At 41.3% G+C, this 17,702-nt stretch overlaps 1 protein-coding gene across 1 annotated transcript in view; it reads right to left on the bottom strand.

Moving 5' to 3' along the window:
• Positions 1-1,655: 1,655 nt before the first annotated feature.
• Positions 1,656-17,702, bottom strand: part of LOC117462927 (obscurin-like) — an 83,287-nt gene continuing 67,240 nt past the window's right edge. The window contains 33 exon segments of the mRNA XM_034105296.2: positions 1,656-3,876; positions 3,879-4,453; positions 5,163-5,205; positions 5,355-5,448; positions 5,621-5,750; positions 5,861-5,963; positions 6,078-6,245; positions 6,377-6,490; positions 7,076-7,253; positions 7,363-7,521; positions 7,624-7,788; positions 7,917-8,033; positions 8,175-8,334; positions 8,447-8,617; positions 8,701-8,777; positions 8,856-9,056; positions 9,425-9,564; positions 10,279-10,335; positions 11,171-11,269; positions 11,559-11,611; positions 11,719-11,752; positions 11,913-12,131; positions 12,234-12,332; positions 12,418-12,450; positions 12,578-12,775; positions 13,116-13,237; positions 13,353-13,434; positions 13,695-13,976; positions 14,256-15,569; positions 15,973-16,002; positions 16,262-16,552; positions 16,971-17,243; positions 17,369-17,644. Of these exon segments, the coding sequence (XP_033961187.2) occupies positions 3,368-3,876; positions 3,879-4,453; positions 5,163-5,205; positions 5,355-5,448; positions 5,621-5,750; positions 5,861-5,963; positions 6,078-6,245; positions 6,377-6,490; positions 7,076-7,253; positions 7,363-7,521; positions 7,624-7,788; positions 7,917-8,033; positions 8,175-8,334; positions 8,447-8,617; positions 8,701-8,777; positions 8,856-9,056; positions 9,425-9,564; positions 10,279-10,335; positions 11,171-11,269; positions 11,559-11,611; positions 11,719-11,752; positions 11,913-12,131; positions 12,234-12,332; positions 12,418-12,450; positions 12,578-12,775; positions 13,116-13,237; positions 13,353-13,434; positions 13,695-13,976; positions 14,256-15,569; positions 15,973-16,002; positions 16,262-16,552; positions 16,971-17,243; positions 17,369-17,644 (6,566 nt within the window). The 3' untranslated portion in view covers positions 1,656-3,367.

The raw sequence follows: 17,702 nt of genomic DNA, 5'->3' as shown, positions 1-17,702 counted from the left end.
GCTTTGATAAACTGCTAAAAGCATGTTAGGTTTATCTGTCGGTTGTTTGTTACGTTTTTTTTTTTTCAAGTCCTTTTTTAAAATGATAAATCAGGGTAAAAGCATTGAACTGAACAAAAGTAGACACAACTTTCAAGAATTTATGTTTTATGATTTGATGTTTTCAAGATTTTATGCAAATATAAGGATTTTTGTCTCACGGACACATTTTGGTCATCTGAAGAAAAACAAATGTAAAGCCACTTGGCTTCTTACTTTACAGGCCAAGAAAGGTTCATGACCTCATTCTAATCAAAAATACAACTTTTTGAAATACAACAAAAATAGATTGAAAGTGTTACGTTTTTAGTTAGCTAACGGGGGGTCCATGTTATATGTAAATATAGGTAGTTATTAAACAAAAAACATAGACATTTTAACAGTAAAGTGCACTTAATTCACAAATTGGTAAGATTAGACCATCTTAAAGGAGACCTATCATGCTATATTTGAATAATATATTGTAGGGCCATACCTATATAAGGTATATTTATATGTTTTCTTTTTCAAAATACCAAACAGATCATGCATTTTAGCCATGCCTCATTTTGCTCTACTCCACCCCTGTCTTTGCATGATGCAGCTGACCACGCCCCCCTGCAAAGGAGGGGGCCGAGTTACGAGTGTCATGTTACCATGCTGTTACCATGCCACGGCAACCTCTTATTCCCCTGATTGGTGGAGAGTTTGATCGTTTGATCAGTACACAAAAAGTTGTTATTAATAAACAAGAATACAGTTTGAAAGGGGAGTGATTTGTAAAGTATCCATAAAGAAAAAGAAAATCTACTACAGTTCTGTTTCCTATGGGTGTTGAGAGATGTATCCATAGATTTCCTAATGTTGCTCTCAAAGTGCACCAGATTGATGCTTTTAACGTCAATATTTAAAAAAAAGTCTTCCCTGGGGTGCATGCTCCCGAACCCCCCTAGAGGAGGTGAGGTCCCCCCCCCCACTTAAATCATGTTCAAATGGATAGGAAACTAAATACAGTTGCACACATCTTGTGTCCATATCTTTCTGTTTTGGTAGTCATGCTACAACCGTGCACGCACGAGTCATAAGTGTAAGTGTCTGCATTTGGGGGGGGGGGGGGGGGGGGGGCAGCAGCAATTGGTCAGGGCCGGCCCTGGCTGTCCACATTTGTTTTAGGTCACAAAGCAGCCAGCAGCGGCTGCCATTCACGTCACTGTCTATCACTGTAACAGGTAAACCCATTGTTCCAAAGGCAGGTACTTGACTTTAAATGTTAAAGTCAAGTAGGCCTACTATACCATACCATACTACATAACTGGTGTTATGTCTATGGTGTCATTTTAAAGTTTAAAATGACACCATAAACATAACACCAGTTATGTAGTATGGTATGTCGATAAATAGGAAAAAAAGTAATAGTATGTAGCCTATGTTGAAAAAAAAAAATAGTATTTATCAACTTCTACTATTTAGAGAACCTGGGGACAACCTGATGAACCATCTGTAGTTTGGTATGTTTTTTCCAAAGATTCCAATAATCCAAATTACTTCAGTATTCATTTTACGTATACTTACGTTTTTAGCTCCGTTGAAACGTAAATGTTGTGTGCTATTAATTTGTGAAAGCAACTGGCCATGGCTATTATTTGCAATACATATATTTATTAACACTGAATATTCAAACATTTTTCAAAAAACTACACATGTACAGTATAAGCATTACAATCTGTTAGTTCATTAATACATAATATTATGCTTGTAACTTTCTAGAATACCTTTAAGAAACAACGCAAACACCACACATCTTTAAGTTCCTGTTTTCTAGTCATTCTTTAAATTGGCAAGGTAGTAAATTATGTGAGCTCAAGTACTTTGCATAAACATTTTCTCTCAATCAAATACATCATTACAGCTTTTGTTACTCTAGATAAACACGTGTGCTTTGCAAAAGCAAATACATGCAGTCACTCATCTAAATATCTGTCACCCACATATGAATGTCCCTGTTATATCTGTAAAATGACAGGTAATGGCACTGCATTAAGAGACACAAAAAAAAAAATCAACATTCACTTATTGATAGAAACATATGTCACTATAGTAAATGACATGAGTGTAGTCAAACACAGAGATCGGATGTGAAACAGGTTCACCATCAAATAGATGTTCATGTATAAATGCCATATTTGAAGAAGCTGCTCTACCAAAGTAGAGCGTATGTGTGACTTTGCCACACTGACTCACTTGACAGCACATTAGATTAAACTTAAACAGTCCATGGACCAAAACGGTCGACACAGTTCGGTTGTAAATAGCAGATCAGTGTTGCACATTTAAATATACTTATAGCAATACTGAACGAGAGACTGGCCTCACTAGTAGACGTTAACTCCAGGAATCTAAGGCACTGTGTGAGTGCAAAAGGCAACATTTTTGAAAGGTACAAAAGTAAAACTGAAATCAAATCTATATACCTTAATATAATGTATCTGTTTGTGTATATAGCAGGAGTCATCACAAGGGATAATGTCTGGATCAGTAAATATTGGTGGGTCAAGGATCATGAAGGCATGGATGTTTAGTACGGGCCTACCACCAAGTGAAGTAAATCCACTACAAAGAGAGAACAGACTAAAACCATTTTGTCAAAGGGCAAGACAACAACATAGAGACTCAAAGCCACCTCAATAAGTGTCAAAACAACAAAAGAAAGATATAACAAAACAATTACAAGTAGATTGAAACTACAAAAAGACATAAAATCATACAAAGACAACAAAAAGAGACACTACATGACCACGTACATACACTAAAACAACTACAAAGAGATACAACTAGAGGCTTTTTATTTACCCTTAAAATAATAGGCTAAATAGAGTGTCTTGCTCGTATTTAGGACAGGTGGTGGTGCCCATTTTCCTCATGATCCGCCCATTCTCGAAGCTGGGTTTGAGTGAACATTATGTATTTTTGTAAAATAAAATGTAACTCAGCAAAAGATGATTACATTTCTCTTCAGTCAAACCTTAATTTCCTTTTCTGTCTCCTCACCATGTTATACACCACATACTGCATGAGTGAATATGCAGGTGTAACAAAGCAGTTTGGGTTGAAACATGCTTACAGGGACATTTTCTTATTCGCCTAGTCTGAAGAGACCATCTGACTCTAGCCATTTGTCGAGAAAAAGACTCAAGAAGATGAGTCTTCTTTCTTTCTAGGCAACGTCCAAATGGAATGGTTTGTTATATGCAGCTAATATTCTTTAGGATATGTCTTATCACCATGTACGTAGAAATGTCCCCATTTAAGACTAAGAGGGTGTGTGGTACCAAATTAAAACTGTTTGCTTCTACTGGTTCTGATAAAGGTTATCACTTATTTGCAGAGTGACAGGGTTGCCCACTGAAGTGTAGCCATAGGTCTGAGTTGACACTTTGGTTTTAAAGCTTTGCTGCCCGCCCTCGACCCGCTGCACCTCGGAGCAGTACGAAGGCTTCACCTCCAGCTTAGCGTGGCTCACTTGGATGGGGACGTGTCTTTCCGTCCTGGACCGGGCTCCGCTGGCTGGGGGGGCCGCAGGCGTGAAGAGGCTGCTGGAGAGATGCTCCCTGAAGCGGCCGAAGAAGCCGCTCCTCTGCCTCGGCCCCACGCCCGGCCGGCCCACGTTGAGGAGCACCGGCTGTCCCACCGCGGAGCCGCCGATCTCCCTCTGCAGCACCGAGATCTCGCAGGGCTTCTCAGCAGCGGGGGTGCTGGTAGAGCCATAGTTTTCACCTTCTTCTGGCACGTAATCCTCCAAGTCTTCCAGAGTCAGAACACGGCCTCCTTGTGTGAGGATCTTAGGCTCTTGCTACCGAGAGAGTCATCATCTTCATCATCGGGCTCAAAGATGACAGTTTGATCATCGTCCTCGCTGTCCTCTCCTGCTTGAGTGAGGATGGATGAGAGCTCATGGGGGTCTCCAGAGACAGCATCCGGGGAAACGCTCCCCTCCTCTTCCTCCCAGGAGAGCGGAGAGCTGCTGACGTCTCCCTGCAGCTGAGCCTGCTCCAGCAGCTTGTTGTTGGAGTTGTTGGTGTTGGGGTTTCTCTCAGGTGGAGACCTCTTGGCTCTTAAAGGAGTCGATGAGCGTTCAGACGTTGCCGGGGAGACGCCTCTCCTCCTCGACACCCTGGGAGATTTATTGATTTTATACTCGATGACCTCCTCGACCTCCACCCACCTGCTCTCCGTGGCTCTGGCTTCAGCGCCTTCGTGTTGAGTAACATAGAGGGTGGGGATGGTGGTCTTTCTCTGGGTGGACATCCTCTTCGGCCTGGCTGTGGGGGGCTCTGGGGTGGAGGTCTCGGAGCGGTGGGCTCCAGCAAGAGTCAAGCCGGGGGACTTGTGTCGCCTCATACGTGGGTTCTTCACCACAGTGGTTATAGTCTCCTCACTGGAGAAGAGAAACAACATTTTAGAGCGCAAGACAAAGAGGTGGAGGGCTTACATGGACCTGAACACATTTAAAAAGGGAGTATAAACATTAAACACAAATGCTCAGTGTTGCAGAGTAAGCAAGCCATTTAAAAAGGTTGCCAGAGCTGTGTTTATATTTCAAGACGGACATTAAAATAATTTGTAGAAGAGACAAAAGCAACCAGTCAGAGTGAACATGAGATATGAATCTAACTAGGATAGGCTGACTCCAAGAACTAGTAAGCACTTCCCAAAGCATCAGCAATACAGTTGCCGGTTTAAGGAGACAGCACCCTGGTGAAGACAGCCCATCCTTTCTATCATCATTGTGAGAGAATCCCCTGCACTCAGGCTTTAAATACTACACCGCAATGCACACACCTACAGAAGCAGATAGACATACAGCAGAGCTCTAAAAGCATTCCATCTCTTAGCAAGCAATATCTAAACAGCAAGGCCAAGAATAAAACATTCAGTGCATCTGGATCACTAAAAGAGCAACTGCAGAGGATAATCTGTCCTGAAACAATTATCCCGGAACATTCTTGATGGTGACAAATTATCCCACAGTTAGTTATGAAAACTTTTATAGTCTAGGTTTAATATTTAAAAGGACAGATGATCAGATTAGATCTAGGCAAGAGACATGTAAGGCACAACATAATTTGTATGTGGTTCACACTCACATGATGATGGTTTTCCTTGGTATCCTCGTCTCCTGCTCAGTGACTATGGGAGGAAACAGAATAGATTAGTTTAACAACATAGGTACAATACTCTTAAAGTATAAGTTACATCAACTGATTATGTCTTTAAACCCGCATGAAAACCATGTTTGGCTCCAGCTCCGGGTGTGAGGATGTAGTCAGTGTCCTTACCTTCAATAGTGATGGCCTGTTCAGAAGAGCGGGCCACAGCAGAGGGAGGAGCCAAATCAGCAGAACACTTAGCATTGCCCAGACGGTTGGACAACTGGCAAAAGCAGAACATATATTGTTAGTCTTAAATGCCTGTTGGTTGTCTATCAACTGGCTAAGAGTCAACAGAATGTTTGCATAGAGGCAATGTTTATACTTTCCCTATATCTATCAGTTTGAATATCACATTGTTTTCTTGCAAGTTTGCTATTTTTATGCCAACCAACCTCGCACTCGTAGTGTCCCAGGTCTCTCTCCGTCAGGTTTTTGATGACCAACACCAGAACCCCACTGCGGAGCTCGCTGTAGGTCTGATACTTCTGCTGGTCAGTCAGAAGCCTGCTGTCCTTGAACCACCTTCATGGATAACGCAGGTAGAGAGGAGACATAAAGGTTAACACACACAAGGCAACAGATGTTACAAGGGACCTTTTGAATTTACTTTGAATATTCTGAAGACTTCAAACCTGATCTTGGGGTTGGGGGCGCTCTGTATGACACAGGTGAACTGAGTGTCCTCACCAGCAACAAATGTAGCATTCCTCATTGTATTCACAAAGCGAGGAGGCACTGCAAGAAATATAATACACGTTTAAATAACATTAGCTACTAAATATAAATAAGCTTCACTTCAATTTTGGTGAAGCACCGTGTGACTGATATTTTCCGTGATAAATCCCTTACCCTGGACAGTGACCTTGCCGAGAGTGCTGGCATTGCCGGCTGAGCTTGTGGCAAAGCACATGTACTGTCCAGAATCATCTGCGCTCATGTTGTCCAAGATCAGCGTGCAGGAACCGTCAGGGTCCTCGATGATGATGTGGTGAGGGTCTGCCTCCACAGCACGCCCATCTGCATCCAACAAGTAAACCGTGAAACACCTTTGGCTTCAGATCATGTTTGTATACAGTAATTAGTCTGTCACTCAGTGCAAAGTAGCATTACTCTCATTTTGCGCAAATGACCGATTAAAAATGGCGTACCCTTGTACCACGTGACCGTAGGTTTGGGGAGTCCAGTGACTTTGCAGGCCAGCTTTACAGTCTGACCGAGCTCTGCTGTGCAGTTAGCCAGGATTTCATCAAAGTCAGGACGACCTGTAAAAGGAGATTAATAAAGAAAGTCAGTTAGAAAGTAGGAGAATGCTGAAATATATTCTGCGTGATGAGAGCGAGCGGCTGCATCCACACTAGTATCTTTTTCTTTTAAAAACACGCACATTTTGCTACATTACGTCTAGCATCAACTTATAGGGTTTTCAAACCCCTTAATCAGAGACTTGTTAAAAATGCTGGTAACCCCGTTTTAGTTTGACAACTCTGGCATTGTATTTTAGTTTGGACAGGCGTGAACAGAAAACACCCATGAGACCTTCTTGATTTGTTCTGTCCCCATCACAGGATCCTTGTCCCGAAACAAACTAATTCTCATTCGTTATATTTGGTAACAGTTCCACCTCATCACTGGTCCAAACAAAGACATCTTTGGTCTTACCACTTTCACCACTGCTATTCTCACAGCGTCTACAACTAAACAACCATTTGGTAAGTTGACGGTCTGCTTCATGTTCGCCTATTGTACATGAATGATTTTGTGATGTACGTTTTCAGGTGTGTGAGCTAAAACACTTTCGTGCACAACGTTTAGTGTGAATGTATCCTTGGACTGTGTGTTGCACTTACTCCACGCAGGGGTGCTGTATCGCTGCTGCAGTTCTCTGAAGTCTCTCAGCCATGAGTTCTTGATGTTAACAGTTCGGGCCTGCAGGGTGTATTTCCTCACAGAGTCCTCGCGCTCATGCCAGATCTCAAAGGCACGGTCATCACCCTCCACTATCTCATTCACATCAATGTTATTCAACTGAAACAAGACGAATAATACAGAAAACATTATTGAGGCAGGTGATCAGTAAGTTAACAATTCGGAATGAAGTCTAAAATAGGAGGAGTGATTAAATTAAAAGTGTCACCTTCATCATGTTCTTAAAGACATATGCTTGTGTATTTGTGTTGCTGTCTCTCTTGGGTTTGCAGATTATACAGTAGTTCTTAAACAGGAAGACGTGGCGGTGATGACCTCTAGAGGATGTCCTTATTCCAGGAGCGCCTTCCCACACTTGGAAGGGTCCCTGGTTTTAAAAGGGGAAAACATTTAAAAACAAAAACAATCAGACAAACTTAATCTTGCCCAAGATCACTTTACTCAGGGAAGCCACAGCAACTCCGCCTACCTGTCTTATCGGCTCTCCTAATACTTCCAGGGTGGCAGGATAGTTCTCGATCATGCCGACATGATGGGTATTCTCAGAGCGCTGAGGGAGTGCAGACACCATGGCATACGCTTCTTCCAGGAGGCAGCAGTTCTGGCCATTCTTTGCCTTGTTTCTGATGAGCTCCTGGAGATGTTGATGGAGAGATTTCAATAAAACTGCAGTGACAGTAACACAGGTCTAAAACCAAATGATCTACACTTGCATGGGATGTATTCCTAACTCTCATGCATATCGTGTGTCAAAGCTGTCACCTTGAGGACCGCCTTGTACTTCTGTACCCTGTCCAGTGGGTGCTGGAGGCTGGCGTTGATGCTGCGTACAGGGGGGTCTGCAGGGTCTGCACTGGCTTGCACTTTGTCTGTGTACTCCTACAATGTCATGAAAGGAAGATTTTTTAAATGTATGTAGTTATACGGGTCCATAGTCACCCTAATGACTAAAACAATCGGATTGATTTTGATGGGTTGAACTAACAAAAATTAGAAGGAAAAAAAAGAAACTAGCGTTACCTTGAAGAAGCGGTGAACGGCCTTGTCACTGACAGCCGACTCAGCCTTACTCTGACCAAGAAGATACTGAAGATACTTCTCAAAGCCCTCCTTGTTCTTCAGGAAGCACATGGCTACGTCATCATCTGTTTCACAGTCATTTAACTTTGGGAGGAATGCCCTAAAAGCAAAATATTCGGGAATGCATTAAACATTTTAGACAGGAGATTTTCTTTACTTTCTTCCTAAAAAATATCGCACCAAAATGACAAGTCATTAAGCGTTGAGCTCACCTGCTGTGGAAAGACTGGATATCGTCAATGTTCCTGAATATGGCTTCCTTCTGGCTGCTGACATCAGGCGGTGCATCAGGGCTGTCTGCGTGCTTCACGTGATGGGAGGTGAAGAAGTCGACCTCTTTCACAAACTGTGATTCACTGTTTATCAGGTCTTGGATCAGTTGGCTAGGGACATGAAATATTAGTTTGTTATAATACATCATATAAATGTACTGTTCGATAAGTGAGTTTAGACTCCCTTTACTTACAATAATTTCCTCTTGTATTCACCCTCAGTCACCTCCTCATCATTATTCTCTGGAAGGTCACTCGGATCAGCAGATAGCTGTGGGAACACACATTTATAACTTTACAAATGTTCAGAGTTTGACAATGATTTTTTTTTTTTTTTTTGTAAACCTACTTTGAGTTTCTTGTCCAGGTAGGCAGGTGAGACCCAGCCTTGGCGTGATGGTGTAGTTTTGGTGGGTTTGGTCCGGACTAACCACTTGAGAGGATGAGCTGAGTCCAAAACCTCAACATACTGTCGCTCCTTCAGAGAGATGGCTTCTTTGTTTGATATGGTGGGGTTGTAGTCAGCCGTTGCGACATATATGTCAAACATCTGTACAAATATGCATTTTAATGACAGCACACATTATATTAAAGCTGCATATTCCTGACAGACTATTTCAATACCACATCCATAACTTAAGAGTGTTCTATCAATATCTTATATTTTATAAGAATACATATATTTTATTTGGGGGGCGCCTTTCATAGCACCCAAGGACACCTTACAGGGCATAAGGGCAATATAAGGAACAATTAAAAAGTGGATTTAGTGAAATATCAGCCGGGGTAAAACAAGACAAACAGGAAATGGACTACAGAATGACACAGGGTACAGTTTATGATGAGAATGCCAATTTGAACAGGTGGGTTTTGAGTTGATACTGCCATTACATCACAGTGATTCTTTCTATATCTCACCTCTCCCCTGGCATCCCCCTCATCAGACTCAGAGGAGGAGTCAGCGATGAGAGAGGGAGGACGAGAGCGGCCGTGATGAGGTGAAGGAGAAGGAGTCTTGGTCTCATCATCACTGTCAGCACCTGGTACGCGTAATGAAGCTGGGGCAATCAGAAGAAGACGGGTCAATTGAAGAAGAAAAAAAAGGAGAGTTTACCATTAAAACAACCTATCTTTTAACCGTAATATGTCACTGCTATGTATCACGATTAATGATTATCATGCTGTACCTTGCTCTTAATGAAGATACTTGTTTTTGTCTTGAATTTAGAATCAGTTATTGGTGGCCAGTGTTTCAGAGCCTGAGAGGCTGGACCTTCATCTCAAGGTCACATTTAAAGCATTGTGTGACTCTTTACTGGCATCTACTGGTGCTTTACTTACTTGGTAGTGCCCATCAAAACATATTGAGTCTTTATCCCTTTCGATCATTTTATATATTGGTTTAAATTAATGAAAAAAGTGGGATGTAGAGAGAGAATACGAATAAATTCCACAACAATAGTTTCATTCTTAATGCTTTGCTGTGTGTTAGTATTGTGAAAACATGCATACAAAAGCTACATTACAGATCAAACGTATTATCTGAGCTCTACACATACAGGTCTGTCAGTGAGCATGTATTTCAGCTATAAGTTGGTGAGTCTTATATTCATATAAAGATCATTTCAATTAAATTGGAAATTTCAACAAATAAAATGTTGAAATAGCAAAAGAGGAGTTGCTCTTCATATATAATCTATAAGACATCTGTATCCAAAACTCAATGGGAAGATGCATATTCATGATGAAGCTGAAGCACTTTGGATACATACTGGTAGCTTTGGGCCAAGATTTCATCCACTGGAGCACTTCGTGATTCTGTGAACTCTCTGAATAACAAATTAATGATTTGATGAGATTGTTTTGGGTTGCTAAATTAATGGATGTCAGGTGTTAAAGAGATGATGTTTGTATGAGGCAATAATAAGTCATATGCTCATGGATAGAGAACAACATGCACCGGCAAGTAGAACAGCAACACCTCAAATGTAATGGAAAGTGAATGGCAAGTCAAGAATTGTAGTACTAACACATTCAGATTGAAAACGTTCAGAATTCTTGTATAATCAGAATCATTTCACTGAATTCAACCAAACTTAAGTATTCATTTGAATTCAACCAAATATGTTGTTAATTAAACCATGTATCCAACTTAATTTGTGGATTACATGTATAGCTTTAGCCTCTTTAGCGTTACTAGCAAAGCCATTCATGGCAGTTAGCAATTTTTCATTCTTTGACCTACAACATGTTATCTTGTCACAGTTAGTTTGCTGCACATATGATAAGAGCATAATAATGAATTCCACACTGAAAAAATAATCTGGGAATCTATTTCATCCCATTTGAACACATGTGTTGTGCACATGTTACCTTTTACCTTAAAGTCTTGAGCTGAAACATTTTCCTGTGTTTTTTGTAAATATTCTAAGCCAAAAGGGGATATTTTTGTATTTATGCTTAATTTCATGCTATCTGATTACTTAAAGCCGTTATTCAAATAAGCTTTGTGATGTAAAAATGTGGTTTGTAGAAACACTTGAATCTGCCGTTTAGGCTAGCTCAAGTGAGATTTTTTATTTTTAAATCAGCTTTTTTGAAAGAAAAAAAAAACCTAGATATTGTATCCTTGCTGCACATAATTCGTCCACAGCATACACTTACCTTGGGTCATCTTTGCCGATACCATTTCAGTGATCTGGGTTGTCAGTTTCATGAGGAATTCCTCTGTACCTACTTCACCTAAGTAGGACATTTTACTCTCTTAAGGCACACAAAAAGAGAGAAAACACCATAAATATTGCAGTATGTATTACTACAAATCATTTATGCTACTATATATATCATCTGTTTTTTATTTATATATATATATATATATATATATATATATATATATATGTTATATATATATATATATATATATATATATATATATATATATATTATATATATATATATATATATATATATATATATATATATATATATATATATATAACAGATGATATTACTATAAATATGAAATGCCAGTGTATAAGGGGATATGTCTCACCTTTTGCTTTGACAACCTCCTCTTCTGGAGGACTAACTGTGAATCCAAACACCCTGAAGAGAATTCAATGTTAGATTTTATTTTCATATAAACATGTATTTAAAATGTGCTGTATAGAGTACATGTCTTTTTTAAGGTGCAATATGAAAAAATAACTTACTCTGAGAGTTTGGTCTCTTTCGTTGGTTGTGGTACTAGGGAAAAGGGGTATACACACATAAATCCAGTTACAATCAAACCCACAAAACAAACTAAGGAAGTAACACTTTTGTACTCTTGTGTGTTCTTGGTTAAGAATTTGCTCAAAAGTGAACGTATTTCCAGATAGTGCCAAAATAATTTAGTTTTCCTTACCATCATCGACCTCGAGGTGGGCCGTGCAGATGGACTGTCCCGCTCTATTGGTGGCAATGCAGGTGTAGGCGCCGGTGTACTCTGTGCCCACGTCCATCAAGATGAGGCTGTGCTGGCGCCCTGAGCTTGCTATTTTGTATCCCTTGGTGTCAGGCTTTATCCACAGGACGTCTTCCACTGACTCCTCCTTAAGCCAGGAGACCATTGGAGTGGGAGAGCCTGAAAAAGTAAAGGGAAAGGAGAGATCAACATTTTGGATGTCCCCAGATTACTGTAGGAGCTAAAATACTTTAAACCAAGCACACAATACATTAAACTAACCTTCTACTTTGACAGACAGAGTGATGCTGGCTCCATGTTTCACCTTCCTGTTGCTGAACCTTTCAATGAAGCGGGGCGGCACCAGGGGCACCTTGGGGTCTGTGACAAAAGCATGGTCATTTTAAAATGTACTATTATTGCCTAAAGCGCCTGTGTTACTACATGTAGGATAATTGCAAGTTACCTCTTTTATCTTGTGGCATCATTTCACCTGGACCTGTTGCAAAAGAAAATAAGTTTTGTATCTTGAAATGTCTTAACATTTGTTTTACTAAAGTCGTTTAAAAACAAAGTATCTTAGGCTTTTTGTGCATAGACAACAATTCAGATGTGTGAGTACATACGCAGAACCATCAGGCGGGCAGAGGAGTATGCAGAACCAGCTGCGTTGCTGATGTAAGCAGAGTACTCTCCCATATCCTCTTTCTTCACCTCCAGGAACTCAACACCATGAACATCTCCCTCTGCTAGCAGCAGAATCCTGTCTGAAGGGCGCAGGGGCTGGCCATCTTTGAACCAGTATATTCTGGGTTTGGGGAAGCCTGGACGACAATATATGTATTTGAGAGAATTTTCTTTTGACATAATAACATTTCTGTAGGTTTACCTCCTTAGTAGGACTAACTGGATCGAGTATCAGTGACAAAATGTAAATAGAATGTTTTATTACATTTGAAGGGTGGCAGTAGTAATATAACACCAACAATGTTATCAATCAACTCAAGTTTAAGTCAAGCTTGAAGTTGCTTTACACATAGAAGAATGATGCCTCACTTCCACACAGTGAGGCATACAGCTTATTTAAACACTGGAAATGCATCAGTGGCTGGTATCGGCGGACATCCAAAGCCCAGGTATTGGTATATTGTCTCGTAAACTCACCCTTTACTTTGAGCTGCAGCTTAGCAATAGGTGAACCTGGGCAGACATGAACATCATGAAGCTCGTCCACAACTTGTGGAAGCTGATCATCTTCAGCTACAGACTCAAATGTCTCAGTTTCCCTACACAAGGAGAGAAGAACAGTATACATATAGATTTCAGTATTTATCAATATCATAGAATATATTTATTTATTTGTGTCTTTACAGCATAAAACAACATTTAAAGTAAATTCACCTGGACATGTAGCCCTTGGCACTGACATAGGAAGATGTCTCAGTGGCATCAGCAGCAGTGTCATAATCTGAGCTGCAAGACACTGATGGAAAGATTGAACTATAGTATTAATCAGTGATCAATACAATCAGGGACAATGTGTGTGTGGAAACATGTAGTTGTGCAATTTTGAGTTTCAGACATTTTCTACAATCATTTTGGACCAATTTGGACAAGGGTCACTTTTGCAATGATGTCTCAATGTGAGGACACTTTGGAGTAGGATGTAACAAGCAAACGAAAACAGAGACATTGTCAACAGCGGTGTAAAAGTTTGTGTGCACATCATGCAAGTTTACTCACTGTCAACCCTGAGCTCAGCCTTAGTGGCAGTGATGCCGCTGCTGTTTTCAGCTGTGCAACGATAGGCGCCCATGTCAGTGGGCAGCACGGTGGTGATGATGAGTTGGTGGCAGCCTTCCTGGTCTTCATTAATCATATAATGGTCATTCTCCTCCAACAATTTACCGTCCTTGTACCAGCGAACGGTGGGAGGGGGCTTGCCAATCACAACACAGTCAAAGCTGACTGGATAACCGTCAGGAACATCCTGACTTTGTAGCTCAGTCAAGAAGACTGGGGCAGCTAGGGAGCAAAATCAAATAGTCAGAGAATCAAAAAATACCTAAAATGTACAGGTCAATTATGAACATCACTTTTATTTGGCAGATTCACAGAACTAACAGATAAGGATGTGTATATGTGTCTAAGTAGTTAACTTTTTTGCCAATTAAATACAATATATACATGACATGTCTTCACAAAAACAATTTGAACAAACATATTTGTATCACAATATTGAAGATTTAGACCTAGAGTGTCTATTACAAATGTATCTTGATCCAACAGCCATGTGTTTCTTACCCTGGGGTCCGGCCATAAACGCAACTGGCTGCCTTTCTTGTGTGGGGGTCTGTGTGCCATCTTGCATGTAGCCCATCTTTCTAATTCGCAGCTCCACTTTGAGCGGCCCGGCCTCCAGGATGCTGGTATCCACAGGAACCCCATGGATAGTAAACATCTCCTGAAACCTCTTTGAAGCCACCTCAGCCTCTGTCCGGGAGTCAAAACGAATGTAGATGTAACAGTCGTCCTCCCGGTAAGAGTGTGGATCTGGAGGACCCATGTCTCCTTCATCTGCGCTGACAAATGATTCTTCCTCAACATTCGGAGGGAGACTTGATCGCAGCAGGCGGCACAGACGTTTGCTTGCCTGCCTCAGAGACTCATCCATCTCACTTCCTGAGGAGCTGTCCGGCTCGCTGTCGGCACTGTAGCCCACGGTCAGCGGCCGCCGCCCAGATGATTCTCTCTCCGTTCCTACTGTGACCTTACCACTGTGAGACGTGACTCCATACTTGTTGGTGACCTCACATGTGTAGACCCCAGTATCTTTTATGGTGATGGCGGTGATAACCAGTGAGCAAGTGCCATCATTGTAGATATCAATATGGTGGTGCTTGCCATCAGTCAGTGGTTCTCCATCCTTCAGCCAGCGCACCTTATCAGGTTTACCTTCTGCAATGCATTCTAGATGTATAGTGCCGTTAGGTTCTTTGGTCTGGTCTTTGAAGGCATCTTTAAAGACAGGGCGCATGTCCTTGCGGGCTTTGTAGCCCTTGAAGGCAGCTTGAATCTTAATGGCAGCATCTCTGAGTTCAGGCTCATCCTCTTTACTGATCTCCATGATCTCAGTCTCCTCTGTTGACACCTGTTTTGCATCTGTCTGCTGTATTATGGTTGTCTCCACCCTAGACTCCTGCACTGTCTGCTCTTCCATCTTGAAATGTGCAAAGAACTTCTCAGTAGTCAAAGTCTCTGTCTCATTGGTTGCTGTGACAGAAGTGCTGCTTTTCTTGAGGTAGGAGACAAGCGTTGAACCCCCAGAAACAGACTCATCCTCTGAGGTGGTGCTAATTGTGGACTCTACCTGCGCCTTAGACACAATGGCCAGCTCCTTCTCTTCTGATTTAATTTCCACTTTCTCCGACTTCTTTTTACCACCTTTACCATCTTCCTCAGGTTGTTCAGTGATGGAGTCCAGAGTGGGTTCACGACTCATGCGGCGTTTCTTGGCCGATTCCACCCACAGCTCATGAACATCACCTTCTTCAGCTGCTTCTGGAGGCAGACTGGGTTGTCCCATCGTCTCAGCCTCAGTCTGTTTGGCTTCTACACCTATAACCACAATGAGATTTGTTTGTTACTATGTTGATAGTAACACAATTCATCTCCTCTGCACTCAAACTTGAAAATTCTTGATAGGTTTTTTTTTATTTTTTTACTTGATTAATTATTTATTTATTTATTGTGATGCTGTGAACTATTTATCGTGCAAATTGGAATGATCCAAATCTCTGCTCCTGGGTGTATCTGTGTGCGTTCTTCCTGCATGTTCCTGCCTGTGTACATGACATAAGCTGCTCATAACCAAATGCCCCTTGCGGGATTAATAAAGTTGTTGATGGATTGATATAGAAATTAAAGTCAGCACCCAACTTATTTGTGAGACCCTGTTAACATTTGACACATTTAAAATTGAGTTTAAGAACGCCTACACACCATACACACAATGCCTTACCTGGGCAAACTGCTGGCTGGATTGGTGCTTCTGTCCAACAATAAAAGGACAAAATAAACATGTTATAGCAAATTATAAAGCTTCTTAAGATTTCTCAACTGCTAATATGCCATTTACTGTAGTAGTACAACATATAACGCCAACAAATACTTTCTGAGAAGGGTTTCGAGGTCAGGACTCAGGTATTTAGTTTAAAGGCAGTAGTTACACTATGAATAATAAGCAAACAGCCCTGGCACACAAGCAAATTGAAGTACAGTTTCTCAAACTAAACCACACATCCACTCACCAAGCTGCACAGTGTGTGGCATCTCAACAGGCTCTCCAATCCCAGCTCTGTTAGTGGCTGCCACTCTGAACCGGTAGCCACTCCCTGCTGTAAGATTATCAACCACAAACTCTGTGTTAAACACAGGGTCAGAGTGACATGGGAGCCAGAGGGAACTGTCCACCAGACGCATCTCCACCCTGTATCCCAGAATGGGACTCCCTCCATCATGTAGCGGAGTGAACCAAGACAGGTTGACAGACTTTTCTGTCTTAGTGAGGACTTCTGGGTCCTCTGGAGGATCAGGTGCAGCTGTGAAAAAGGAAAGAAGCAGGCATTTGATGCTTAAACAATAATCAAGAACTACAGGGATCTCTACCTGGTATACTTTATTTTATAGTATCAAACTATCCGTCCATCCTGTTACATGTGGAGTTGCAACATAGAGTACATAACAAGAATACATATATAAAATAAGTAGCCGGAATAATAACTATAAGATCATGCACTTAGAAAACACTTATGCTGAAATTGCACAAGCAACACAACATGAACATAACTTCACGTTATGGTCTGAACCATTTGCGAACTGTGGTTACATTTGTATCCTTCTGATTTTTCTCTCTATCAAACATTTAAAAACTAAATGTGTAAAAAAAACAAAGATACAAATAACTGAAAGTTCACATCATTTTCACATACAGGCTAGAAAACGTTTTCAAACACTTACTGATGATGGTGAGCTTGGCCAAAGAGAGAGCATCTCTAGCAGCAAATGTAATTTCTTGCTGTGGCATTAGAGGGGCCTTCCTCAGGACGAGGCGATAAGAACAGCCGTCAGCTCTCAAGGCCCAGAGGTCGCTGGGTTTGATCTCAACCCCATTAATATACCAGGCTACTTCGGCTGAAGGGACAGGCTCTGTGAGTTGGACATTAAACTCAACCTTTTCTCCCACTGCAGCCACCTTGTCCTCCAGACTCTTCACAACATCCAGCTGCCAGCCTTCAAGGGAAAATACAGATTTAAATACAAAAGTGTGTCAGTGAAAGTGTATGAGATTACATAATCAGACAAGATAATCCTATGAAAACAACTTAAGTCTTGTGTTTTTTATTTGATAGACTCACGTTTGACGGAGAGTTGGGCCGATGTGGAGGCTGTGCCAACTTTGAAAGTCACTGTGCAACTGTCTGTCACTCGCAACTCTTTCAGAAGGAGCAGATGACGACGACCACTCTCAAATGTTACAATCTCAGCATTAGGGGATTCCTTTACTGGTTTCCCATCGAGGAACCAGTGGCAATCTTTGCTCTCAGGACGAGACAGGGCACACTCAAGCAGCACTTCACCTCCATCAAAGGTTTCTACATTCTCCAGGCCCTGGACAATGTCAATGGGTTTTACTGTAGAAAAAAACAAAGAAAGCATTATAAAAATGTAAAGAATTTCAAATAACTTGAG

This window comes from Pseudochaenichthys georgianus, chromosome 17, assembly GCF_902827115.2.
Source record: "Pseudochaenichthys georgianus chromosome 17, fPseGeo1.2, whole genome shotgun sequence".
Lineage (NCBI taxonomy): Eukaryota > Metazoa > Chordata > Actinopteri > Perciformes > Channichthyidae > Pseudochaenichthys > Pseudochaenichthys georgianus.
This window is presented reverse-complemented; position numbering and strand designations above follow the sequence as displayed.